Source organism: Carex rostrata, chromosome 12 (genome assembly GCF_964058835.1).
Source record: "Carex rostrata chromosome 12, lpCarRost1.2, whole genome shotgun sequence".
Classification (NCBI taxonomy): Eukaryota; Viridiplantae; Streptophyta; class Magnoliopsida; order Poales; family Cyperaceae; genus Carex; species Carex rostrata.
In genome coordinates, this window is record NC_135929.1 from 12340569 (window position 1) to 12367292 (window position 26724).

A 26724-nucleotide genomic window follows, 5' to 3' on the forward strand; every position below is an offset into this window, starting at 1 on the left:
TTTATTTTCTTTGAGGTGTCATTATAGAAGACTACAAGTCAATGGCTGTTTTCTCTGAGCCATTATGTCATCACTATTTATATTTAGTACAAGTATATATAGATACCGACACCACATGTTAATATTATTTCTTTATTTATTTTTAATTATGAGTATTATTATTATGGATGTTTTTAAGGTCTTCAATTTAAAAATGCATTCATTTTCATTTTTTTAACTATTAAATTAATTCGAAAATATATAAAATTTGCATGCAAATATGTTATTTCTGAAGTAGATTGGTCAACGATTTTTTGAGTTTGTTATTTCAAATTAATCTGATAAATTTTGAACTTAAGTTTATAAAAAAAAAAAAATCTGACAAGATTAAGAATATCCTAGTATATATATAAACCAGTACGCATTATACATTCCGAATTTTTTAATGCTATTTTATTGGAAAATAAAACAAAAACAAAATTTTCTATATATATCGCGTACTTGAGAAGAAAATTGTGTCCACAATTTGTTTGATATAAACTTTATTTCGTTATACAAAGTCAATATTTGCTTTCGTCGAGTCAAATTTGTACCAGCTCTATATACAATTCCTATTTTCCATGCAAAAGTCACAAATAACGTTGTTTTTTTTGAAGAAACAAATAACGTTGTTTGAATGGTGCTGGAAAAAAAAACACGTGGCTCGTAGAGTGGAAATACTGGCACGGCCGAGTCTGCTTCATCACGGAACGACACTGTTACGGTACGGAACGACACGATACGCGTGTCAATTACGTGCTGTGATTCACGTGTCATGTGTCGTGATTATTTACGTACTATAACCATCTTTTGAAACTCTGGCACGGTACAGTACGTGGTCACGCAAGTCATATGTAATTAGAACTAGGGGGAATTTCATGTATCCCCCTCAAAAACCTTGAAATTACGTATTTCCCCCTCTAAAATTCATAATATCATATTTATCCTTTCAAAGTTCAGAAACTCACAAATTTACCCAATTCACTGATTTTTCTAATAAAACTCATTTTAAATATATAACTTACCCATTTTACCCTTTCTCCTTTATTGATTTGTTTCATTGTTGTGTGTTGAGATCTGTGCCATTACCTTCCATCAGACTCCGCCTTCCATCAGATTAAAATTTTTCCGTCAAAGAAGGATACGTCCATTCTCGATCTCTCACTCTCTCTGCACTGCTGGTATATCAGAACATAAATGCCTAAGGGCTTTTCACTCAAAAAAAAAATATCAGAACATAAGAAATGACACTGCACCGCTAGTATCGATTTTGAAAAGGAGTATACAAATCAAACTCAAAGTTTGACTAAAGGACACTGCACAGTGGAATTTCTGTATTGCATTTAGTTTTCTCACACTGCATTGCTGGTACCAGAAGTTTCTTATGTGCAATCTCATACATGAAATTTATGCTCAAATTAAAGAATTTCATCTTCATAACTTATCAGTCCACATAGACTTAGATCTCTGCTCTCAAGTATTACTCAAAACAAAAGCCACAAGCTATTAATATTAATAGCTATTTGTTTCTTTTCTTGTAAGTTTAAATTACTTAAGAACAGAAAAAATAACTCAACTTCATGCACCTTGGTACAGAACAATTTAATAAAAACCTTTGTACTGTTCTTAAAAACACCTTTGTACAAAACAACTCCCAACTGAGCAGATCAATCTGACTTCTTAATCTATATTGGCGATCATTGTTGAGAAACAAAGCAAGCTTCCAACCATGTCAGATCAAGCGTCCCACAAAGATCGTCATCAATATGAGGTTAAGGACAATTTGTATGCTTCATTATTAACTAAAAGAACAGGTACAAAGTTATATATTGGTACACTTAATCAGGTACCAAGAGGTACAAAATGCTACATTAATATCTATACTGCTATACGTGGAAATAATTTCATCTGGGCCTCTCTCAATCTAATATATCAAGATGTTGCCAAAAATATTTAAGCAGATCTATTATTTGAAAAAAAAATCTCTTATAGTATTTTTTTCAGACTATAACAAATTCAAGAAAAGATGATTAAATCTTGCTATGTCAGATAACAGTTCGTAAAAACCACTATTTGTAGAATTGTAGTTTAAAACAAAATTAACTTTTTTAACAATATCTGTGTGAAAGTGTTCATGCAAGAATTGAATTAAATGGGATTTATATTTCTTTTAAATCTCAAAATGTGTCTGATACACGAGATGGCCTTATATAGGCTCTGATACAAAGTACATAGCAGATGTAACTAACTGCCAGTTTAGTGCTAATTACAACTATACCCTAGGATTTAGTGGGTCATATATGCCTCTTCTGAGATAGTCGCTCTGACTCTATTATCAAGGTTTTGTTGTATTATCACTCTCGAGTCTATGTGAATTCCATATGCTTGTATTTGTGTTGGATGTAACGTGAGAAGAGATGATAGAATGCAATGAAGAGCGTTGTCTGGGTGGCGAGACTAGTTGGTCCATCATTCTGGCAGGGGTTACTAGAAGGAAGAAGCTATTCAATCCAAATGGAGAGATAACATGAGAGAGAGCAGTGAATTGACGGAAGAGAGAAGAACAGGAGATGGCTCTCAATCGCTGCTGACGGAATTTTAATGGAGAGCTCCGTCAAATTGAGATCTAGCTGATGACATCAATCTTTCAAAAAGGATCAAACGGTTTCTCTTGGAGAGAGGGAGGGAGAATTTTTATTTTTTGTAATCAAGGGTAAAGTGGGTAATTTTTATATTTAAAATAAATTTTATTAGAAAAATCAGTGAATTGGGTAAATTTGTGAGTTGTTGAGCTTTAGAAGGGTAAATATGATATTATGAATTTTAGAGGAGGATATACGTAATTTCAAGGTTTTTGAGGGGGATACATGAAATTCCCCCTTAGAACTATTATATATTGATCAAATGGTAAATTTTGAATAAATTAACCTGAATTATAACCAAATAGTCACGCGAGTCATGTTTAGGCATGATACATTAGGATACAACGTGACCATTCGCGTACCGTGATCACCCCTTGACATTTTGATTACGGCACAACACAGTACATAAAAAATTAATTTAATCATAGCACGGTATGACACGAGACCAAAATCATGACGTATTAATTAAGGCACAATACAACACGTTTTTTTCACTCTAGTTGCTCGTTCGAGATTATTTCGAAAAATAAACTAGTAGAAGTTTTTCTTAATAAAAAAAAAACGAAAATGCCTTCTGGATTAATCAAAGACTGTTAAAATGGACCCACCAGTCAGGCCCATATTTTCTGGTAAGGCTTGATTTCACACTCCTGTAAAGCCCAACATTATACAGCCCAATATCCAAGATCTTAGATCATCATTATTTGTTGTTTTTTTCCTCCTAACAGGGGGTGACAAAAAAACTCGTAGCTCGTGACTTGTACAGTTGTACCTGACTTTCTCGCTAACAGTTCATAATGAATTCAGTTGTTAACGAGCCAGTTCACTACTAGTTTGGTCTAGAATTAACGAGTTCAAGCTGGAGTCTAGCTTGCTCGCCAACTCGACTAGGCATCAATTTGTGAATTTGTGTACATTTCATACTGTCCAACTCGGTTCAGTTCGGTCCAAAAAGTATGTATAATTTATTTTCTTATTAAAACAAAATTCAGTTAGACCCAGCTTGTTAGTTCGCGAGCTAGCTCGTGACAATTTCAAACTGAGATTTCAATTCAGATTCCTAAAATCAGCTCGCTTGTGACTCAGACGAGCCAGCTAATAACAAATTCAAGCTGAATCCAACTCGTGGCGAGCCAGCTTATTGCCACCCCTACTAATGAATCACTTTCACTGCACAAAGACACAGCATCTCACTGGATAGCATAGCCAAAGCTAATTAGGAGAAAATTGATATGATGCGCCATCTCATTAATTAGGTATAAATCTCTCAACCTAATCAACCAAAATTAAATCAAAGACACTGACAAGTGATAACAGTCAGTTTATTTGTTTGCCATATACAGGGACTAATTAATTAATTCACTAAAATTCACTTTATTTGGGTTCAAATTATAGCTATCTTGCTACCATATTTCACTATTTTCAGTAGTTTGACTTACAAATACAATACACGTTACAAAAAAATTCTGTATATGCATAAAAAGACTTGATTTTTTTTTTTCACTTTGACTTATTTTAAATATATCATTTAACTTTATTTTTTATATTTATACTTTTACAAAATAAAAGTTTACACATGCATATATTTTCTTAAACTTGTGTATATATACTTGTATGTTAAGCAGAAAAACAAATTCTATTAGATAAAAATATCATGAATACTGTAAAATCGATATTCATTTGTAGCACAATTTTATTTTATATATTTGACTCTATTTACGTTTGATTTTTATGGTTTGAATATCTGACTCAGTCTTTGCTTAATACTATATTTATTTTTTCTTATATATCTTAATCGGATGGATCAAATGTTTTGTTTCTCTCTTCTCAATTTAAAAAAAAAATAGGTGATTGATGTGTCTAAGGTGCAATTTAACTTTAAAGTTATACAATTTAGTATTGCAAAATATTATATGGCTAATCGCACTGGTTATATTATATGTCTTTAGCATTTCAAAAAAAAAAAAAAAATTGTGTCAAAACTTTCTTTGATTTAAACTTTTTCATAAAAATTATCTCATATTATTTGTTTTCTTAATAAGTATTTGTTTCCAAATTAGATTGGTGATATGCAAGAATAACTGTCATTTGTTTTATTATAATAGTCAAATTTCAAAATCTGAATTAAATAAAGAATAAAACAAGAATAGAGCTTACTTCAAGATTGAGAATAGTAGCTAATTTAATAAATTGTTGAGTTGGTAAAATAGTGAAAAAATTCAAAAAAAGACAAATAAAGAATAATCCATATTTACTAATCTAAACACACCTAAATGAATAATAGCAGTTCAAAATAGTGCTAACCAGGATTAGTGACTATTCTTCATCCATCCAAACACACCTAGAAAATAACCTATTCTAATAAGACAAAAAATTCAGATTCTCTATTATAGCTATTCTAATCCAACCAAACACCAAATAAGCTATCCTGAATAACCAACTCCACGAAAAGTATTCTAAATATTTTTGTGAAGACATGTTTTTTGTGTAAAAGATTATAAGTTGAAAACCAAATAGTTTGAAAATATCTTCTGGACATTGGAAACTATTAGATGCATTGATCTCTAATCACTGATAAAATATATATACATATATATAGAAGGAATCCAATTACACTCTTTTTTGGTGACACCGAATTATACTCTCTATTTTTAAAGTTTTCAAATTCTAAACAGTCGATCCAAACCGTTCAACATAATGGATATGTTAAAACAGTAAAATCAACAGCCACCATTGGATCAACAATTTTGTAAAATACTTAATAAATAGTAAAAAAATTCAGAAAAATGTAAAATTTGGTCTCCAAGCACATACTAATATGGAGAACAAGATGAACGGTTCGGATCAACCATTTAGATTTTGAAAAGTCAAATTTGGACCGTATGTATTTCGGCCCATATGCATTCGAATGCACATTAGTCACACACTCTCTCTCTATATATAGAGAGAGATATAGATATCACATCTAACGGTTTGGATTGACGATTTGGACTTTAAAAATATAGAAAATAATTGTGGTAACTTGTTGTAACTTGATCCCTCCTCATATATATATATATATATATAGTCCTATATATATATATATATATATAGTCCTATATATATATATATATATTTGAAGAATTATGACACCGATATTCTTTAGTTGTTGTTTGGTATATAAGAAATATTTGAGTTAGTGATAGTGGTATATATGGAAATAAATCTGCTGTTATTCCAAAGGGATAGCATGACCCTGTTATTATGATCCCAACCGTTGATCTTTGTTGAGATTCGTGCATAGAAAATTTTGGATGGTTAGGATAGAAATAACAGGATCCTGTTACCTCTTTGGAATAACAACAGATTTATTTCTGGTATATATATCACGTATCATCTCATATCTCTAAATGAAAAAAAAAGAGTGAAATAAAATATAAAATGTTAGCAAGTCTTTTTAAGAGGCTGATTGAGCACCAAAAATAAACTTGAAATTGTAATGAAAACAAATGCAGAATAAGAAGCATGCACACTTTGGTCAGATGTGGATCCTTTCTTTTAGAAAAAAAAAAAAATTGGAACATTGTATCTTAATTTGATTCCATTGGGATGAAATTTATATTTTTTTGAAAAGTTTTTACTATTTTTTAACAAGGTACAAAATCATTGTTTTTGTGTCATTCAAAAAACAGTGATTTTCTACCTATCTTAAAAAATAATAAAATTTCATCCCTAACCATATTTTAGTATGGATATCATGTTGAACGGTTCGGATTAATAATTTAGACTTTGAAAATGAAGATATAAAATATGAGGTATGAAAGACATGAGGCATTGAAAACCTCCTCATTTTATAAGTAGATGAAATTTATACTAAAATATGCATGGAGATGAAATTTATATTGTTTTGGAAAGTTTTTACTATTTTTTATGAAGGTACAAAATCACTATTTTTGTATCATTAAAAAAACAATGATTTTCTACCTATCTTAAAAAATAATAAAATTTTATCTCTAATCATATTTTAGTATAGATATCATGTTGAACGGTTCGGATTAATAATTGAGACTTTGAAAATAAAAATATAAAATATGAGGTATGAAAGACATGAGGCATTGGAAACCTCCTCATTTTATAAGTAGAGCAAAGCTAGCATGTGTTGTGTTCACTAAAAAGTTTAATGAGTATACTTTCAAAAATTTATCGAATTGATTTTAAATGACAAATCTATTAAAGAGGCCTTGTGAATTTTCAAATTGGGCCAGATTGATCCAGATTTTGATCGGACGGCCCAGATTCCAAACTCAAGATTTGAGTTCCTCTGCATTTTCTGGTTTGGATGGGTTGATATCTTGGTAAAGCTACCAATTATTACTAAATTAATTCATGAATAAAACAAAAAGGAATATTGAAAGATTCAATTTTTAAGAGGAGGGAATTGGTTGAACTTGGACCAACCTGCCTCAACCTTCATCACTTCTTGCTCGCCTACTTCTTCACACTTGAACTCTAAGCAAAGCACCATTAGTTAGATTATTGGTCACCATCTCTCTCTCCCCTCCTCTAAAGTATACAACCCAAGCAACAGCAACCCATCATGAATTATACCACCATTCCTCTCATTCCTCTCCTTCCTGTTTCTATTCTATTTGACAGAATATATATACTAGGTTGTCAGTGACATTGATTGAATGCCGGTACCGGTACCGGGGGAGGGACCTGGTTCTCCTCTTACATTATTTATCACGAGGGTATTAGCTCGGGCTTCGAGGTCCCGATGGTACATTTTCTTGAGGCATGTTTATCGGTACCAGAACGGTTCTGGACCAGGGTCCGAGCTGAGTTCAAGTCCATTTAATTCTCCGGCATGGCTAATGCTCGAACTCGCCATCTTACTGATACAAATAGCGACTACGACAGTCGTGATGGCTATATCTAAAAATGAGAGGCCATTTTGGCCTCTCAGGATTTGGATTTTTGCATATAACATTGCGAATTTGCTTAATCTTCCTCTCCTTTATTGGCGCCACCGGTACGCAGCTGAAAACAGAAATGGGAATCGGTACGGTGAAGATGTGGAACAACCAGGGAGAAATGATGAATTACCTAGGTAATTAACAACCTTGCAAATACTTCAAGCAAGGGTTCAATCATGTTTTAATATATTCTATGAGTTTGTTGAACCACCTGAGCTATCAATTTTCATAAATAATGATTTATTAGTACAGGAAAAGTTTTAAATAAAATAGTGGGAATAAAAAAAATAAAAAATAAAAGAGTAAGAAGGCAAATCATTTACCAAAGTACTTCACTAAATAACATATTATGTTTACAAAATCAAACAATTTTTTTTTTTTTTGTTGATATAGGACAACTTCTTACCTGATGAACAAATCAAGAACCTGTTTAGAACTGTTTTATGCAATGTGGTTCGTAATGGGCAACGTGTGGGTCTTTGATTCGCGGCTCGGAACCTTTAACAGAGCACCGAGACTGCACGCCCTCTGCATCGGCCTCCTTGCTTGGAATGCAGTAATTTACTCATTGCCTTTCTTGCTCTTCCTTCTGCTGTGCTGTTTTGTACCGATGGTTAGTTACGTACTCGGCTACAACATGAATTTGGCCTCAGTGGATCGAGGTGCTTCCGATGACCAGCTGTCAGAGCTGCCTCGGTGGAGGTTCGGAGTTAATAAAGCAACCGATCACAGAGCTGAGAATGGAGTATGTTTTCAATTATTGGAGTTTTTTTTTTTTCATGTTACATAGTAAAAGCACAATCCATTATGTTTAAGTACCATCTAAAAAAAAGTTAGGACATAAATTGAAAACATGAAATGATATAAATTAGAAAGGGAATCTTTTGTATCATAGTATCTAGATATTAATAGTTAGATTAATTGAAGATGTCAAAAGATTTAATCAAACAAGATTTGACATAGGGGCGGACTCCGGATTTTCGTCAGAGGGGGCAAAAAAATATCGAATCGGGTTTAAATAGCTTATCGGATTTAAACCCATTAACTAATTGAGTACTCGATTAAAAAACAATGTTTTGACTTATATTTTCCAATACCTAACTTATAATTTCTTATCCTATAACTTATAATTTACCAATCATAATTCAAAAAAATTATTTTGATTTTAACACTAAATTTTACTCGAATTACAAATTAAACATCCAGAGGGAGCAACAAAGTCGATCGGTACCAATAGATCACCACTAAAACTCGAAATCTAGGGGGGGCGAGTGCCCACCGTCGTGCTACAGTAGATCCGCCCCTGATTTGAAAACACATCAATGCCCAAAAATTTGATTACCTAAGTAACACACTATGAGCATTTCAGAACATGCAACTTCTTACTACTGAAAAAAAAGTTTCAAACCATTATCAGGATTTGAAAATTTGAAAAATTGAGAGTTTGGTTTTGACTTTTGAGCAGGAATGTTGCATATGCCTGACAAAGTACAAGGAGAGGGATGAATTGAGGCAGTTGCCATGCTCACATGTGTTTCACCAAAGGTGTGTTGACAGGTGGCTTAGGATCATCTCTTCTTGTCCCCTTTGCAAACAAGAGCTCAAGTAATATATACATACCGACTGAGGCTACGGTACGGTACTATGCATAGTACATATTGGTTCGTACTATGGCTCAATATCTTTATTTTCAAAGTTTAGACAATCAATGTGAACCCATGATCTCCATATGAAAATGTACTTGTAGATCAAATTTTATATTTTTTGGAATTTTTTTCTTTTACTATATATAGCTAACAATTTAGACCATTAAAAATAATGATTTTCATATAGAGATCATGTTGAACGGTTCAGATCAACTTTTTGAACTTTGAAACTGAAAATATTGATCCATAGTACGGACTAATCTGCACTATGCATAGTATTATAGCCTCACTCTATACATACCATCACAGACCTCCATATGAGTTGTACAGCATCCCTGAACTCTAAACACTTGACAGAAAATTTTGCCAAAAGCTATTACATTTGGCTATATTGAATTTTTTTTCCCCTTCTTTCTTTTCTTTCAACCAGAAATTAGTTACCATGTCTAATGGGAATAATTTGATCTTGTATCCTGTGTTTGTATCTGCATCACTGAAGTGAAATGCTGGTACTGATATGGTAGCAAGTGTGAACAGTTGCTGATTTATTTAAAATTCATAAAATAACAGAATCAGATGGACTACACTGCTAAGGTAAGATTTATAGCTTTACACCTACATCCAAAAACCCAAGGAGAACAATATCAATATCAAATATAACACAAAATTATCAAATAAAACACAAACTTATGACAACAAAATAGAACGAAAAATGGGGCCTACACAGTGAGCAACTTTCCAGTTGAAACTTATTATACTTCAATTTTTTCTCAGTTTCATTTTAGCAGTTAAACTAGTATGGTGTTTTTGTAATATTGAATTACTGTTAACAAAAATTCGGTTGATTTGAGGTTTTCTTTGTCAAAAGATGCTTATGTGAGTTTCACTAAAGCCATTCTAGACGTCAAAATGTAAAAGAGAAGAAATAAAAGAAACATGTTAACTTAGCAACTCGCCTAAAGTCTACTCAACCTTTACTTAATGATAATTTCGCAATAACATTATCAAGCATTTCATTACACATCTGATCAGCCTTTAAAACTTCTATAAGACTCAGGTTAATTATTTGGTATCCAAAACGTAAGCACATCCGATGCCGCTGCGAACAAAGCCCTTCGTGGGGCCCACTTGAGACATGTCACTGGACCTATATAACTATTCCAGCATGCCACCTAAGCAAGAGATAAATAGAAAAATGTTATAACAGAAATTAGGTAATGACTACTATTCAAAATTGTCAAATTACAGGGGGAAAGAATTGAACGTACTTCATTTCTCATGTTGATATTCCAAGCATGCAGTGTTCCATCTCCAGACCCTGCAATAAACAAAAAAATAGATAAATTTATAAAATGAAATAATTTCAAACATGTCAAATTAACCCTCAGCCTTTTTCATTTACAAGCGAAAGTGCAAGAGAGGAGGGGCCATTTGAACATATTTGTAGAACAATTGCAATGCAATGGCACAAAGGAAATTATGATATTATCAGACCTGACAAAATATACTGCCCATCAGGAGTAAAAGCTGCTTCCATTGTCAAATGCGGGGAAGGTTCTAGACTAAATCCACACTTCTACAATATACAAAAAAAGAAGAAGATAAAACAATGAGTACAAGGATCTAACATTGTTAGGGTAAAGAAGTAAGAAACCAATTTGGTTTAAGGATATCCTAGATGTTCGTCATAATAGATACCGGATACTGGTACGAGGACCTGATACCAATACCAAGCAACAGTGCCAGGTATAGATAATAGATTTTTGAATCTCTTAATATAAATAAAGGAACAAAAAAACCTTATCACCCCCATAAGCATCAAGAACATAGATATGATTGTTAGTGGTAGTGAGAAGCATGGACTTTCCATCGTTGCTAAATTTTATGTCACACACTTCAGCCGTATCACCACCGACCAGAAATGTGTCAAATGGTCCCTGAAATAAGTAGGAAAATATAAGGTCATTTTCTGTCTCAATTTTGTGAGTGGGTATGAGTGCAAACTTTTGAATGGAGTAGCTGGAAATGACAATATTAGCATTATCATATAGTAATAATAATAATAATAATAATAATAATAATAGAACTTTATAAGAACAATACAGCCATCATCAGAAACAATATAATAGATAACTCTGATTTACAAATAAAAACGAAGCCTGACCTTATCATAAGAGCGAGAATCAAAGAGCTTAATAGCGCCTCCTTCCATGGCAACCGCAAACACAAGACCTTGTTGGTCATATGCAACAGCTGGTCTACCTCTCAAGTGCAATATTCCCTGCAAATTTAATTCGCCAGAACAAATGAAATCAGGTATGACATGGTACCAGGTTTGACCAGTATGCCGGTGCTTCTTACACTCAAAATTTAGCCCCAATTTAGACCAAGTAGATCTCAATTAGCTCTAATTGTGCAATACAACCTCCATATAACTAAATTTGCCCCCCATTGTGTTTAAATCTTAGTTAATACTACTTTGCCTTAATTAATCTCAAGAAATTAGCAGCTAAATTAAGCCTTGGTTTAACCCATTTATTCTCCAATTGAACCTCAAGTGAACTGGTACATTTTAATTAGCCTAACTCTATCTTGAGTGACACTAAAATATTCAACCAAGCATTCTTGACCTAATTTATGTTTAATTTAACTTCAATTCTGCAATTCAGCCTTAATTGACGCCCAATTGAACCCAATCGGAGTCACAAAGTCATAAAATTGAGCAAACAAAATAACCAAGAACGGGAAAAAGAATCACATGGGATCCTTGACATAATTGGTCCAATGAAACTACCATCTATTAGTACTACTACCATACATGCATACATCTAGACATATATACTTTCCCCTTATTTTTTTATTCTTCCTTCCTCTTCAATTCAGTCCATACCCAAACAAACTGTTAATCCAACATAACAACACCATTTCATCAATTATTTGTCTCTTCAGTACTTTCCATTTGATCATCCAATACATAAATAACTTTTTTTTGTCATGATTAAGTAAAGATTCTAACCTGGCAAGCATTGACTCGAAGATCCCAAATTCTCACTGTATGGTCAAGGGATCCTGACATGAAACTATCATTTATAGGCGACATGCACAGGGATATAATCCTGTCAATTCAATTTCAAAATTCAAATTGCAATTTGCAAAGATTTTAAATCTTATCTTCCAATAAAAACAGTCTTCACATCACTGATTTCAGTACCAGAAATGTTGATTCTGTACATATATGTTCCGGACAGCACTTATACCATAACCAATTTTAGCACAGTTCTAAACAATAGGGCGCATCAGAAGTCAACTATTGTACTGTTTTTTCAACAACCAATACATGAGACGACAAAGAACAGAAACCAAGCATATGACAATGTGGTATGGTTGAACAAGCATTCAATAGAAATAAAGTTTTCTTGAACTGGTATTAGATGGGGCATTAGCAAGGCCTAAATTACAGGTATCTTAATCAGGTATAAACATTAAGCTCCCGCAAAATAACAAAACAACATTAGCTCTCCAGTCATGAGAACCACCATGGTTAACAGGGGCGGATCCAGGATTATCGTGGGGGATATCGAATCGGGTTTAAACCCGTTAACTAATTAGATACTCGATAAAAAACAATGCTTTAACTTATACTTTCCAATACTCTAACTTGTAATTTCTAATTCTTTAACCTATAATTCTAATTACTAATCATAATTCAAGAAATTTATTTTAATTTTAACTCAAAATTTAATCCGAATTACAAATTAAACATCCAGAGGGGGGCAAAAAAAATTTTGGGGGGGGGGGTGGGGGGGGGGGGGGGGGGGTGCGGGCTGGGACTACATGGGGTCCGCCTCTGATGGTTAACAACATAGTTCTGGAACTTTCTGGTACCAGTCAGCATGGTATTCCTTTATGTGGTTGTCTATGGCTCTATGCCCAAAATCTGACAAGAAAATGAACCATACATGCTGGTATCAGTACAAGATAACTGGTACAGCTATAAATACCTATCTTTGTGGCCCTTAAAGTAGCGTAGACACCGATTGTCATACATAGAGATGTACCGCAACGACTCATCAGAATCCAAATTGTTCCTAGAAGAGCATAAAATAGAGCTCGGGTGATGCGTGAAACAAACCTTATCTGCACCGTGTTTCTTATGATACGTCATTTTTGAAAGCCTGAACAATAAATCCAATTAATTAGAACTATACATGCCTTGCAATGCATGACTAGGATTGCTCAAGAAAGCACTAATTGCATTGCATGACTAGGATTGAAAAAACTGACGAGGCAGTTGTAGTATTGTAGAGGCGTATGGAATCATCTTCGCTGGCTGTTAATAGAAGATCATCTGTTCTATGAAAATCCAGAGAGCTTATCTTTCCTCCCTGATTTACAAATGCACAAAAAAAAAATTGAAGGATACAAATAAAAACTGAGCATGAAAAGAAAAGAAGATGATGTAATTTCTGAAAAGGAACTCACAAAATCTTCGAAGACAGCCGCCACGGACATACTGCGCACGATTCCATCATCCAATTGCGGTATCGCCATTTCTGAGCTCGCGAGAGAGAGAGGCGCAGTTTACAGAAAATGAGAAGAAGAATTGAAGAAAGCTTCCCCTATTATTTTTGGATCCGTATCCTCTCAGGTACCTGATTCATCACAATTGAAACGAACGGTCCAGATTTACTCTCAGTCGGTGCTTGCTACTATTATTTGTGCTTTGAGATTCGTTCCAAGTTAAATGGAATAATTTTGGACTGTTCGATTCAATTGTATTCAGTCCGGTAACTGAGGGGATATGAAATTCATTATTTTGGTATTTATTTATTTTAGAAGTATAAATTTTGATTCTTATTATTTTTAATTTATTATAACAAATTAGTCACACTTTTATTACCGGTTAAAAATAAAAATAAACCGCATTTACATTTATAACATATTGATATTTAATTATTAAATATTTATATCAGTATTATTTTTAATTAAGATCTGATGGCACAAACGTGGATGCTATAATTATAATTAAAGGAATGTAATTTATATTTGATGATACGAGTAATTATATTATTTTGGTACTAAAGTTGCACTGGTTTTAATGCTAAAAAATGACGTTGCAATTTGGGTGAAAACAGAGCGGATAATATATAATCCGTATTAAAAAAAAATTAAATATGGATATTCATATTTTAATATTTATGTGGATATAGGTATAATTATAATTTTAAGATTGAATTATTTGTATTCAAATAGTAAATATATACCATATAGTTTAATATATTTTATGAAAAATAATATTCATTCATCATTATAATTAAAAAAAATTATAAATTTTAGTATTCTTTTAATAATATTTTTAATAAATATTCGATTCGATCTATATCTATATCAGTACTAGTATTTAGAAAATAAAAACACATATATCGTATAGTTTTACCAGTATCCGCTTTGTATCTGATCCGTTTTTTAACAGTGGATGTTAAACATATGATATGAGTGATAAAACTTAAAATTTTAATGATTTTAGTTTCCAATGAAAAAATAATTTATTAAATATTATATTAATTTTGTTAAAATAATTAAATTAGATATTCAAATTATATCCAAATTCGGATTTAATATCCGTTCCGTATTCGGATCCGTTGAGTATCTAGTTTGTCTCCGTATTGGACTAAAATCCATTTTCACCCCTTTATTGTTTTTTTCTCGTTTTCATTTAAAATTTAGTAGGCTCCACATGTCAGTGACTCAGCCCGACCATGGAATAAACACTCTTTTCCTTTTTCCAATTTTCCTTCGTTATTGAAAAAAAAACAAACATAATAAAATTCTCCTCTCCTCTTCAATTTCTCTCGCTCGCTCTCTCTCTCTCTCTCTCTCTCTCTCTCATAAGAACCACCTCCGACGCATCTCCATCGGAGAAAAGCGAATGGAAAGGAACCTTCCCAAAGCCAGATCTAGATCCAACTGTTGATTTCATCTGATCTCATCTGGCACGATCCAAAAAAGTGAACTTGTCAGAGCATCTATGGCGGGAGCTGTCTCAGCTCTCTTCCTACTTGACATTAAAGGTCGCGTCCTAGTATGGCGAGACTACCGTGGTGATGTCTCCGCTGTTCAAGCCGAGCGATTCTTCACAAAGTTAATTGAAAAAGAGGTGTGTTCTTCTTTACCCTTTCGGATCCGATTGCTCAACTTAAGATCCGACATTGGTTAGAAAAAAATACCAGCGGAGTGTTTGGTTGAAGCTTCTCAAAGTATATATAAGTTTAAACCAGACTTTAATCCCTGTCAGATCTGATTTGAACTGAAGGATCTCATATCTGATTCCCAATTGTGTTTTCGATTTTAGAATGTTAAGATTTGTGATACATAGTAGTAATCAGTTTTGAAACAATTTGATTTTTGTTTTTCTAATTGGATTTTGGGTTTGCAATTTAGGCGGATCCAGAGTCACACTCACCAGTAGTTCATGATGATGGGGTTGCATACATGTTCATACAACATAACAATGTATTTCTATTGACTGCGGCCAGACAGAACTGTAATGCAGCAAGTATACTCCTTTTTCTTCACCGAGTTGTCGACGTTAGTACTTTATGATCTTTATGTGATTAATTTACTCAGATTAATTCCATATCATGGGTACTAGACTATCTGTTCTCATTTATACGCCAGTAATACTCACCTGAAGTTGTAAGAAAGAAAAAACTGATCTCAATTTCATCACAATCTATTCTCAGCTGTGCAATTAAGCAATTCCCAGGCTCCAGTTTGCCTTATTGACCTAGATGTTGGTATTTTGCCTAAATTTAAAAAATAGCTTACCTTCACTTGTGCAATCATATGAAAGGGAAAAAAAATAATGTACATACCAGTACTGAACCGGCACCAGTACTAAAAAATAATGTACATTCCAGTACTTACCATATATGCTAGTTGTGCACAATTAATGTACCTTATTCTTTTCCTGTTACTCTTTCTGTGTTTGCGGAAGACATTTGCCTACTGGTACTGTTATGTCTTTAGGAGTATTTAGTTGTGATTTTCTTTTTGCAGGTATTCAAGCATTATTTTGAAGAACTAGAGGAAGAATCTCTTAGAGATAACTTTGTTGTAGTGGTGAGGAAAATAATAATCTTACCTCAGTTATTTCTTTTTGTAATATTGTTGATGTTCTGATCTATAAGGAGCTTATATGACGGCACTATAATATCACTGAGTACTAATCAGGCTTACTCATGATATACAAATAAGCACATGTCTCTCATAAGTTAAATAATTTGAATTTTTTTTTCTCAATTTGTTTGTGAACTGAAGTATGAGCTGTTAGATGAGATGATGGATTTTGGGTACCCGCAATATACCGAGGCAAAGATACTTAGTGAGTTTATAAAGACAGATGCATACCGAATGGAGGTCACCCAGAGGCCTCCTATGGCTGTCACCAATGCTGTCTCTTGGAGAAGCGAAGGTATTCGCTATAAGAAGAATGAGGTACATGCTGTTTCCATAAGCACATGATGGTATTCCTGTTGGTTTAGTTTGGTTATTTTTATAATTGATGTAGAATGGGATTGGAGATATCTCCAAATTATAGGTTTTTTTTGTCATTCTGAGGGAAAACAGTGTAGGTGCAATGTGTGATGTTCCTCGTCTTGTTGGAGTGTGTAGGTTTCTCTGATATAAAAAAAATGAGACCAGAGAAAAAAATGTTTTTCATATGGTTTAGGATTTATACATCATTATTGTGCTGTCTGATGAAGTGGTAGTGTGGTACCGATACACTGTTATTGTTACTGTTGCTAACAGGTTCTTTTACATATATCTGAAATTATTACGGGCATTATTTTGAGGAGATATTTGTTTTGTCAGAACACAATATATATGCCTAATTAAGGCATGCATTTCCTTTGTATTATAAAAATCCAAAACAAATTTAAGAAAGAGAGGAACACATGATAAAAACTGCTGTGCCTGACCAGAAACATTTTAAAGAAAGTATCACTATCATGGATGTTACGTTTACTTGCTTATTTGATTGAAATAAATTGTAGGTGTTCTTGGATGTGGTAGAGAGTGTGAATATCCTGGTGAACAGCAATGGCCAGATTATTCGGTCTGATGTTGTTGGTGCATTAAAAATGAGAACTTACTTGAGGTAAATTTATTTTCGGAATTTTCTGTCATATGACTGGTACTCAACACACCAAATTTTGTCAAGCTAAACTCCTGCCTCTTCTTCATGTGAAAAAAGGAGAATAGCTGCTGGTGTGGTACAAGCCAGTATGATATATTCAATAGTACTATTGTTAGGCTAGACAATACCTGTATATTGGTATGTGTATGCATCAAGTAATTAAAAAATCTCTTAAAAGCAAAATTTAGAAGAAAAGTAAAAGGAGAAAAGAATTAGAAAGAAGATAGATCACTTACTGAAGCAGTGAATGCCTGGAGTTGTGTGGAATCTTCAGTTTTCTTGCTCATTTCGTTTTAATGCGTAATTTGACTAATTTCTAATGCTTAGCTGAACTAATTGTAAAAATATTTGGCTGCAGTGGAATGCCAGAGTGTAAGCTGGGACTAAATGATAGGGTCCTTCTAGAAGCTCAGGGCCGTGCTACCAAAGGGAAAGCTATTGATTTAGATGACATCAAATTTCACCAGTTTGTACCGTTATCCTTGTCTTTATCTGATCCATGTTTTCTGTCAAATCAGTAATTCTGTCAGTGTTTAATTAACATAATATGCTGGGCTTCAAACCACAATATGTGGTCATTTAAATGTTGAAAGTGAAATGGATATATTATGTTCCCTGGGAGATTTCTAAGTTTAATCCATCTCATGAAAATTTGGAATTATCTCAGATATAATTCTGTATGTAAGCATTCAGCAAAATGATCAGTAGATCTTCTATACTACCTTAATGTAAATGAATTAGTCGAAAGTATGAGATGACAAGTTAAAAAATGACAGCTTTTTATAAGTTATGTTTATCTTTTTTGAGTTCTTCTGAACTTCTCCCCAACATATCTGAAAAGCATCTTCAACCAAACCAGAAATTTATTTTACTTTTATTTTTGTTGAAGGTGTGTTCGATTGGCACGATTTGAGAATGATAGAACCATATCCTTCATACCACCAGATGGTGCTTTTGATTTAATGACATACCGGCTTAGCACTCAGGTTTTTATCCATTGTAATTCTTTGTTCACATTTCTTTATGGGTATTACCTTTATTTTGCCTTGCAAACCATTGGAAGTTTAATGTCTCTCTATAAAACACGGAAATGGCTTGTGGACTTGTTGAAAACCTTGGAGGTCCTATTAACTTGCCTTCCAAATTTTTCTTGAAAATTGCCCAATGTCCCTATCCTATCTCTCGATGTACTTGTACAAAATAAAGGATATATTGGCTATCAAAAAAGTTTGGAGTTATTTAATTATATCTGCATAAGCAGACTAAATGTTTCTCATTTTTGGGTATATCTATGTGAAGTAATTCTTGCCTTCAAAACCATATTCTCAACCATCTATCCATCTTTTTCATTTTATTTTTTAAATAAATAAAAGGTGAAACCATTGATATGGGTGGAGGCTCAAGTGGAGAAGCATTCAAGAAGTCGTATTGAGCTCATGGTCAAAGCCAGAAGCCAGTTCAAGGAAAGAAGGTACCATCCATTTAAACTTGGCTTTTTTTACAAGTTCATTTTGACTTTATGTTGGCATGAATTACCTTCTTTTCCTTTGCTATTTTGTAGCACCGCAACAAATGTAGAGATAGAGGTTCCAGTCCCAGCTGATTCAACAAACCCTAATATAAGAACTTCTATGGGTTCAGCTGCATATGCTCCTGAAAATGATGCTTTGGTCTGGAAAATTAAATCATTCCCTGGTGGCAAGGTATTCAGTTCTTTTCCTTTTTGGTGTTTTTGGTATTTTCTCCATTTTGGAAAAATTTGGAAAGAAACACTAAATGAACGATAGGTATAAATTCAATCAAAGCTTAAACAATGTTAATTACTGGGTTGAAGCTGCCAAAAAGGGTCTAGGCCTTGATCTTGTTTGTTTAACAAATTTATTTTTAATTCTGACGATAAGGCAATATCAAAACCGGTATTGGCTTGTTCGGTATCATTATGCCTATTCAAATGTCAAACTGTTGAAACCATTTTTATTAATCTTTTTTTGTTTTTTGCCTTATTGAATCTCTTTAGGAGTACATGTGTAGAGCCGAGTTCAGCCTTCCTAGTATAACAGCTGAAGAAGGGGCACCTGAGAAAAAGGCCCCAATTCGTGTCAAATTTGAGATCCCTTATTTTACTGTCTCTGGTATTCAGGTAATTTCTGATTTGCTCTTCTTTCAATGCACTCTATGTTTGCAAATAGTGAATTTGATATCCCGGCATTTGTCACTGTTAGTATAAAACACCCAACATTCTTGAGTTAGCTGCAACTTGTATCCCAAACCAAATCGATCTAAAATTAAGCCATTTTAATGAAGGTAGTTTAGATATTAAATTGGATGTTTATATTTTTGAACAAGTTTGGAGTGGATTATGTTGGTATGATGTGAAGTTAAGGAAATTTTACTATTTACATAGCCTCGAATATAGTCAATATAATCTGGAGAAACCAAATGTGCTGATTGTTAATGGCTGATTTGAAAGTTTTAAACTGTTAGTTCAATTCTTAGGAAATATTGGGTATAATTTGCAAGGAACCTTTTTTTTAAAGTCAATTTATATGAAATTGGAGTTATTATACTTGATTCAGTACGATAGGTTTTTCGTCAAAAGAAAAGAAAAATAATCTATTGTACATAGAGATACTTCCAAATAATTTGATTTCGGACATGAGAATTGTATGAGCAGCCTTAGAAGCTGCATGAGTTGCAATGAGTTCAAACTTGAATTTCAGTACTTCTTGTATTACTACACTCCTCCCAAGTCAGCAATCCAGCATACACCGGTTGAAATTTGGTCTGAACCAGCTGATTGCAATTATTTGGTTGCTCTCTGTCTCCGTGTCTGTGGCTGTGTGTGCGCAGACGTTATTACATGCTTTAGTTGACTGAAAATGGATCTGCTTCCTTTTTGGGTGCGAAGGATGTCTCTAGTAGAATTTGCCATTCCACAACCATTTGTCACAGCCTGGGTTAGTAATGGGAAAGGGTCAGATTCTTGCTTTCAGAAGCAAATTAATTTGCCATTCCACAACCATAATAGAATTTCATTAAGGGTGATACCTTGCTACATCTCAAAATATCTTAGAGAAATCCCTGTAAAATGTGAAAAGTACATTTTTCAGAAAGCCCCTACAGCCTTCTCCTTCCCTCGGTGGATCCTTCCCCTCTGGCAACCCCCTGCCCCTACTGAACCACCTATTTGAATTAATTGGTCCATGTAGCAACAACGGTTGCAAATGCGGTCGTAGCGAAACATTTTTCCTTTCATGAAATGATTAGATACTTAAAAATGCAGTAGAACTTATTAGTCAATTTATTGTGCCTTGATTTGGAATCTAATATCCCTCAAGAAAAGAACAGACCAGTAGGCATATTAAACAACCATAATAAGCACTGTTTTTAATAAAATCACAGGTGAGGTACCTGAAGATAATTGAAAAGAGTGGGTACCAGGCATTACCTTGGGTGAGATACATCACTATGGCAGGAGAATATGAACTGAGACTTATCTAGGATCCAACGTGTGCCGTAAGTACCGGCACGTATCTATTCATCATTGCTCCATTTCATAGAAAAATCTTCAAGTACTAGTTGTGATATTTTGGAAGATTTTATTGTGTATGTTTTGATAGGATTATAGTTGTAATCTGTAAGGGACTTGAGAATTGTCTCCAGATTTCTATGCTACACTTGTATTCTTTTTTGGGAATATTTTTGTCAAAAGTTTTTCTTTTTCTTTTTATTTTTGTTGTTTTGATGTAATAATTGCCCCGTAAACTAAAATTATGTCATTTGTGTATACTTCCTTTTTAGGTTGAGCTTTTTAATTATTAGCATTCATGTCTCCAAAAGAGAACTGGACGTTATTTCTTTATCTATTACTTTGACTAGCTGTAAAATTTTCAAATTAAATTATAAATATATCTTTCTCCGTAAGTTTGAACCTTTATTCAAGTATTGCCTCAGGATGTATGGCTTCTAGCCAGCTGACCTTCAAAAAAAAAAAAAGGATTGCCTCAGGAAACTAATGCCAATAAAAATAAGAGGCACGCATCGGCAAAATTAGAGTACAAGTTTCATTCGCTCCATAATAATAAAGTCCTGATTGGGTATTATCCGATCAAATCTGAATCCGTATTCAAAACTTAGATATAGATATATGATATTTGAATATCTGTACAAATGGTGGTACGAATCAGTGTTATAAATAACGGTATGCGATCATTGTACGGATGAGATACCGTCAAGTGATTAATTGAGAATAATCGGTCATATTCGGGAATAATCGTCTAATTAGTCGGAAAAATTCATGACGGTTTGGTCACCGTCAACGACTAATCGGACGATTAATTGGCCTAAACGGATATTTTTTATAACATTGGTGCGAATATGATTTTGAATTTTAATTATTTGTATTCAAATTATATATATATATATATATATATATATATATATATATATATATATACTATATAGTTTAATATATATTATGAAAATATTTATGTATATATCTACGAATACTAGCATCGTGTCCTTGTGTTGCAACGGGACATATTATAAAATTGAATAGGATATGAAGAGATCTTTTTATTTGACATTCATACAAAATTTAAAAAATATTTAAATGCAAATAAAAGACACAAATGAAAAAAAATCCAAATAATAAATATCAGTAAAAGAAACAACAACAAATGCAAAAAAAAAAAAAAATCAAATATAACATGAAAAAAATCATAAAGTATCATTGCAATTTAATATCTAATTTTCTCCACAAGCAAGACAAGTCATTAAACGATTTAGAGGAGAAATGATATGTAAAGAAACAAAATTGAAAAATATATGATTAAATAATTCAAATAAGGATTTTATATATATATATATATTCTTGATGAAAATTATTTAAACATGAAAATTTCTCTACATATCATTTCTCTAAACGAAAGTTCTAGATATTCTTCATTTTCTCTCCAGATCAAAAAGATATTATTGTTTCTATCAGCACAAGATTTGCTATCTATCTATTCATAAACATACAGTAGCCCTAAACAAAATCCGGAAATATATGATTGTTTAAATTTCCATGTCGAAACTATAGAGGAAGATGAAAAATAAAATAGAGGAAATGAAGAAATAAGAAAATAAGTTAATTGCAAGAATAAAAAATAGCTGCAAGGAGAAATAAGGAAACAAATAGGAATTTATTCAATTTTAATTTGACAAACCATGTAACATTCTATGTAGCAAGTATGATTTTAACTAAATTTAGACTTCTATACATAAAATAAATGTATTTAATTAAAAGAAAACATATTATGTGATTAGAGGGCTGATATTCAATTCGAAAATTCATCTTTCAATCTCAGCCGTTAGTAGATCAGGACAACTACGTGCATAATATAAAAATGGAGATTTGTATCTGTATATATCCATTTAATATTCGATTTATATCCGTATTCGAAAACAAAGAATACATTTATGATTTTAGCTCTATCCGATCCGTTTTCACCCCTAATATCTGTACAGTTGTACTGCAACTTTTTATATAGTGCGATTCATACAGTATAAAAAGATTATTATTTTCATTCTATAGTGCGATCCATACACTATAAAAAGGTTGGTTACTCATGTACCACAGTACCGTAACATCACTTGAGTGTAAAAATAAAGGCCAAAGAAAAATAACAATGCATGATTAAAAAGGAATTGAAGAACTACTTTGTAGAGATGTGGTTTGTAACTTTGACCCTTTACTTTACCTTAGGGACAGAGAATCGAGATTTTTTACGACAGATGTAGACATGCCAACCGTGAGGTGGGTCACTGGTAGATATACTTTAGCAAAAACTTCAGAACAAATATAGGTTCCTTAGAGCATCTATAATGGTAGTTGTTTTAAGATTGCTAATATGATGTGTTAATTGCTAACATAATTGCTGTATTACAATTGCTAAATTAACAAATTTGCTTTATAAGAAAACGTTTGTTTATACGCTGTCTAATTGATTGGCTCAAAATCTTTCTTAGTGCTCTCTTTCAAATAAAAAAGAAAGATGTGTTGATGTGAACATAGAAAGAAATTTAATTAAATTGCACCAATAGAGCAGATTAATTTCAAAATTTCCATAACTGCTTTTTAGCAATTAATTTCAATTGCTAGATTGGAGATGCTCTAAAAAGAAAAAGAAAAGAAAAGAAAAGGAAACTGGCTTAAATTGAAATGATTCGGCACACCATTGGATGTACATATATGCCACATAAGATAGAAGTTTCTAGACTGGGTGACACAAGGATTGATTGTTAATCTTTGTAGGGTCCTACGCTATGCTGTAAAATGCTATTTTGTATATAGAACAACAAAAATTTCAATGACTCCGATGTACAAATTGCCATCATAAATTAGCTATGTATTAAGAAAAATTTATTCTCTACAATTTTCTAGAATCTTGTCTCCAAAAGTTCTGACAAATATAAAATTTTGCCTTCAAGTGCATTTTTACATGGAGATCACGTTGAGCGATTCAGAATGACTGTTTAAATTTTAAATACAAAAATATAAATTCATAACACTGACTGATTTAGTAAATATTCCAAAATAATAATACAAAATGAGGGAGGCTGATACGGATCTGTGCATTGTAATGCATTCCGCGTCATTGGAGGCATGAGTCTTATTCTTAGTCTCGGCCCAGCCCTTTAATGGAGGTCCGGGACTGGTTATTCTTTACGCAAACCTAGTCTTTTGAGGACCTTGTTCACATGGTCCTATCGGAGGCTATAAGACTATGGTAGTGCAAATTGGTCCTTATTATGGAGCAATATTTTGTTTTCGAAATTCAATTAGTCAATCTAAATCATTTAATACAATATTCATATGTAAATGTATCAATAGATCAAATTTTATATTTTTCATAATTGTTTTCGTTTTCTTTTAGATAGATAGAAAACCATTGCAAATCAAGTGATTTTCTACCAATCTAAAACTAGTAAAATAATTCTAATATATATACATATTAGTCTACGAGTTCATTTTCATATTGAGATTATATTGAACTGTTCAGATCGACTATTTGAATTTTAAAATTGAAGATATTGCTATTCATACTACCATAGTCTCACTCGTACAAAATTGCATATATATACTTTTTGGTATTTGTAAAGTATAAGAATTATATCTCTCTACGAGGGACTAACAATTCAAATAAATAGGTCAGGTCAAACAGGGACGGAGCTAGACCTTCAGACTATAGAAATCAAATATAAATAGAGCTTAAGCTAGCATACAAAATTTTCCTACTACAAATGGGAGTCAATTTCACACTATCTATAATATTTTTCTTTAAACTATATTAAAAATGAGGTATAAATATAAAAAAATTGAAAATGAATGAGTTAATTGACTTCCATTCAGTTAAGGTAGATTAAATATGAAGTAAGAAAATCACAAAAAGATGATAATTTAAGCTTTTAAACATATTCACCACCCTTTATGTTGCACTGCTCTGGATGTAGATATAATAAAACTATATATATATATAATTTATAGTATCATGACTCTTACATCATCTCCAAATTTGTCTCAGAACTCCCACAAAATTATAAATAAACTGTTTATGGGGTATCATTTGTTGGCTGAAAAAGTTATTTTTAATTTGATGACTAGTAATATATTTTCTATAGCAGCAACATAGAAAATATATTTTTTTGTATAGAAACATGACCAGTATCAAAAATATTTTCTATACTTGTTTTTCTATAGCAGCAACATAGAAAATATATTCGCTCCTAAAAATATAATTTTCTTTTGAGTAAGGCTTGGGTGCTATGGATGCATAAGGCCATCTATGCTATGGCCAAAAAAACTTATTGTATAAACTTTAAACTTCAATTTAAGTAGCTCAGTAAATTGGTTACATAATAAACTTGTAGAATATTAATTTTTATCATTTTTGAGATTTTTTTACTATCTTTTATGATTTATGAAAGACGACAAAAAGTAGCTAGCCTAAACTATTGACAATTTTCTTTTATTTTTAACTCATTTTTTACCATCTTTCATAAATAATAAAAAATAGTAAAAAAAATTCATAAATAATAAAAATTGACATTCTACAAGTTCATTATATAATCAATTTACTGTGCTACTTAAATTGAAATTTGAAGTTTATACGATAGGTTTCTGAGGCCGTAGCACGGATAATCTTATGCTATCCATAGAACCCAAGCTCTACTCTTTTTAAATTTTTTTTTTTATTATAGAGATGACCTTTAATTCTCTCTTCTTCCTGTTTTTGTTGGGTTGTCACCAAATTTTTGTGCATGACAAATCATGCAAATAGGATATCATCCTAATGTTTAAAGTTTAAAGTAGGATATGAAATGCTTTGAATGACAAACAACTATTGTTCCGGAATTTTAGTACAATTATATCTTAATTGCTAAACAAATCAAAGCTCACATTGTGCTGGAAGAATATATATATACACTATGGGGTCCATATCTGTTTCCATAGTAGAGGCTTATATAGGGGTGAAAAAGGATTGGATAGTGGTAAAATCATATTCGTATCCATTTTTTTTTTCCGGATACGGATTGGATATTGGATATTCGTAGATATATACATACATATTTCATAATATATATTAAACTCTATGGTGTATATCTACTATTCGGATACAGATAATTAAAATTAAAAGCCATATTCGTATCACTATCCGCACGGATATTTGGATATCAGATATCCGTATCTAATTTTCGGATACAGATCCGGATTTGGTCAGATAATATCCGATCCATTTTCATCCCTATGCTTATATCAGAATTATTTCTTACAGTTTCTGTCAGATAAGTGAATATACACTGTAGATATATCACTTATAAGGGTATAACTGAGCAATTGGGTAATTAGATTGTATTTTATCAGTTTATAGTAAAACATATAGAGAGTAAATTTGAGTCAATATATACCAGTAAAGTTTTTTGATTGAACAGTACCAGTAAAGTTGCCTGGAGAGTAGGTAGCCAAACAAGAATTATTCCAAATTTAGTCATAAGAAAAAGCGAGTCAATGTATGCATGCATGTTCAGTTGCAGAAAGTAAAGGGGGCCAAGCACTGTGGTTTCCAGAGTGCAGTGCATGCAATTGAGAATATTGACATGCAACTGCCTTATGCTTAGTAGTAGCTGCAGTGTAGGTGGGGAATTAGGCATGCTATGATATCAATTCCTGCTTTCCACAGCACACAGCACAAGAACTTGTTGTGGGCCTTGCATGCCTA

At 32.5% G+C, this 26724-nt stretch overlaps 3 protein-coding genes across 3 annotated transcripts; 2 read left to right on the top strand and 1 right to left on the bottom strand.

The window, feature by feature from the left end:
- The first annotated feature begins 7233 nt into the window (after positions 1 to 7233).
- Positions 7234 to 9633, top strand: LOC144563013 (E3 ubiquitin-protein ligase At4g11680-like). Its single transcript, XM_078312387.1, has 3 exons — positions 7234 to 7749; positions 8009 to 8360; positions 9081 to 9633. Exons 1-3 carry the CDS (start codon positions 7331 to 7333, stop codon positions 9222 to 9224), a joined length of 915 nt encoding a protein of 304 aa, XP_078168513.1. The 5' UTR covers positions 7234 to 7330; the 3' UTR covers positions 9225 to 9633.
- A 480-nt stretch (positions 9634 to 10113) lies between these two features.
- Positions 10114 to 13862, bottom strand: LOC144563012 (Transducin/WD40 repeat-like superfamily protein). Its single transcript, XM_078312386.1, has 9 exons — positions 13744 to 13862; positions 13546 to 13646; positions 13263 to 13436; positions 12278 to 12377; positions 11426 to 11542; positions 11061 to 11198; positions 10756 to 10837; positions 10530 to 10579; positions 10114 to 10433 (listed from the first exon to the last, which is right to left on the bottom strand). Exons 1-9 carry the CDS (start codon positions 13810 to 13812, stop codon positions 10320 to 10322), a joined length of 945 nt encoding a protein of 314 aa, XP_078168512.1. The 5' UTR covers positions 13813 to 13862; the 3' UTR covers positions 10114 to 10319.
- A 1136-nt stretch (positions 13863 to 14998) lies between these two features.
- On the top strand, positions 14999 to 21261 carry LOC144563441 (AP-1 complex subunit mu-2). The gene is made up of 11 exons (XM_078312914.1): positions 14999 to 15418; positions 15703 to 15849; positions 16321 to 16383; positions 16582 to 16758; positions 17319 to 17422; positions 17820 to 17927; positions 18351 to 18447; positions 18835 to 18932; positions 19023 to 19164; positions 19479 to 19601; positions 20864 to 21261. The coding sequence occupies exons 1-11, from the start codon at positions 15290 to 15292 to the stop codon at positions 20960 to 20962; spliced, it is 1287 nt and encodes a 428-aa protein (XP_078169040.1). The 5' UTR covers positions 14999 to 15289; the 3' UTR covers positions 20963 to 21261.
- Positions 21262 to 26724: the final 5463 nt, after the last annotated feature.

Excerpts from the sequence above, each read along its gene's own strand:
- LOC144563013 (XM_078312387.1), top strand. The coding sequence starts at position 7,331 with ATGCCGGTACCGGTACCGGGGGAGGGACCTGGTTCTCCTCTTACATTA. Across the intron at positions 7,750-8,008 it reads AGAAATGATGAATTACCTAG|GACAACTTCTTACCTGATGA; the intron begins GTAATTAACAAC and ends TTGTTGATATAG. Across the intron at positions 8,361-9,080 it reads ATCACAGAGCTGAGAATGGA|GAATGTTGCATATGCCTGAC; the intron begins GTATGTTTTCAA and ends ACTTTTGAGCAG.
- LOC144563012 (XM_078312386.1), bottom strand. The coding sequence starts at position 13,812 with ATGGCGATACCGCAATTGGATGATGGAATCGTGCGCAGTATGTCCGTG. Across the intron at positions 12,378-13,262 it reads TTTAAGGGCCACAAAGATAG|GATTATATCCCTGTGCATGT; the intron begins GTATTTATAGCT and ends TTGAATTGACAG. Across the intron at positions 11,543-12,277 it reads TTCGAGTCAATGCTTGCCAG|GGAATATTGCACTTGAGAGG; the intron begins GTTAGAATCTTT and ends TTAAATTTGCAG.
- LOC144563441 (XM_078312914.1), top strand. The coding sequence starts at position 15,290 with ATGGCGGGAGCTGTCTCAGCTCTCTTCCTACTTGACATTAAAGGTCGC. Across the intron at positions 15,419-15,702 it reads CAAAGTTAATTGAAAAAGAG|GCGGATCCAGAGTCACACTC; the intron begins GTGTGTTCTTCT and ends TTTGCAATTTAG. Across the intron at positions 19,602-20,863 it reads TTACTGTCTCTGGTATTCAG|GTGAGGTACCTGAAGATAAT; the intron begins GTAATTTCTGAT and ends ATAAAATCACAG.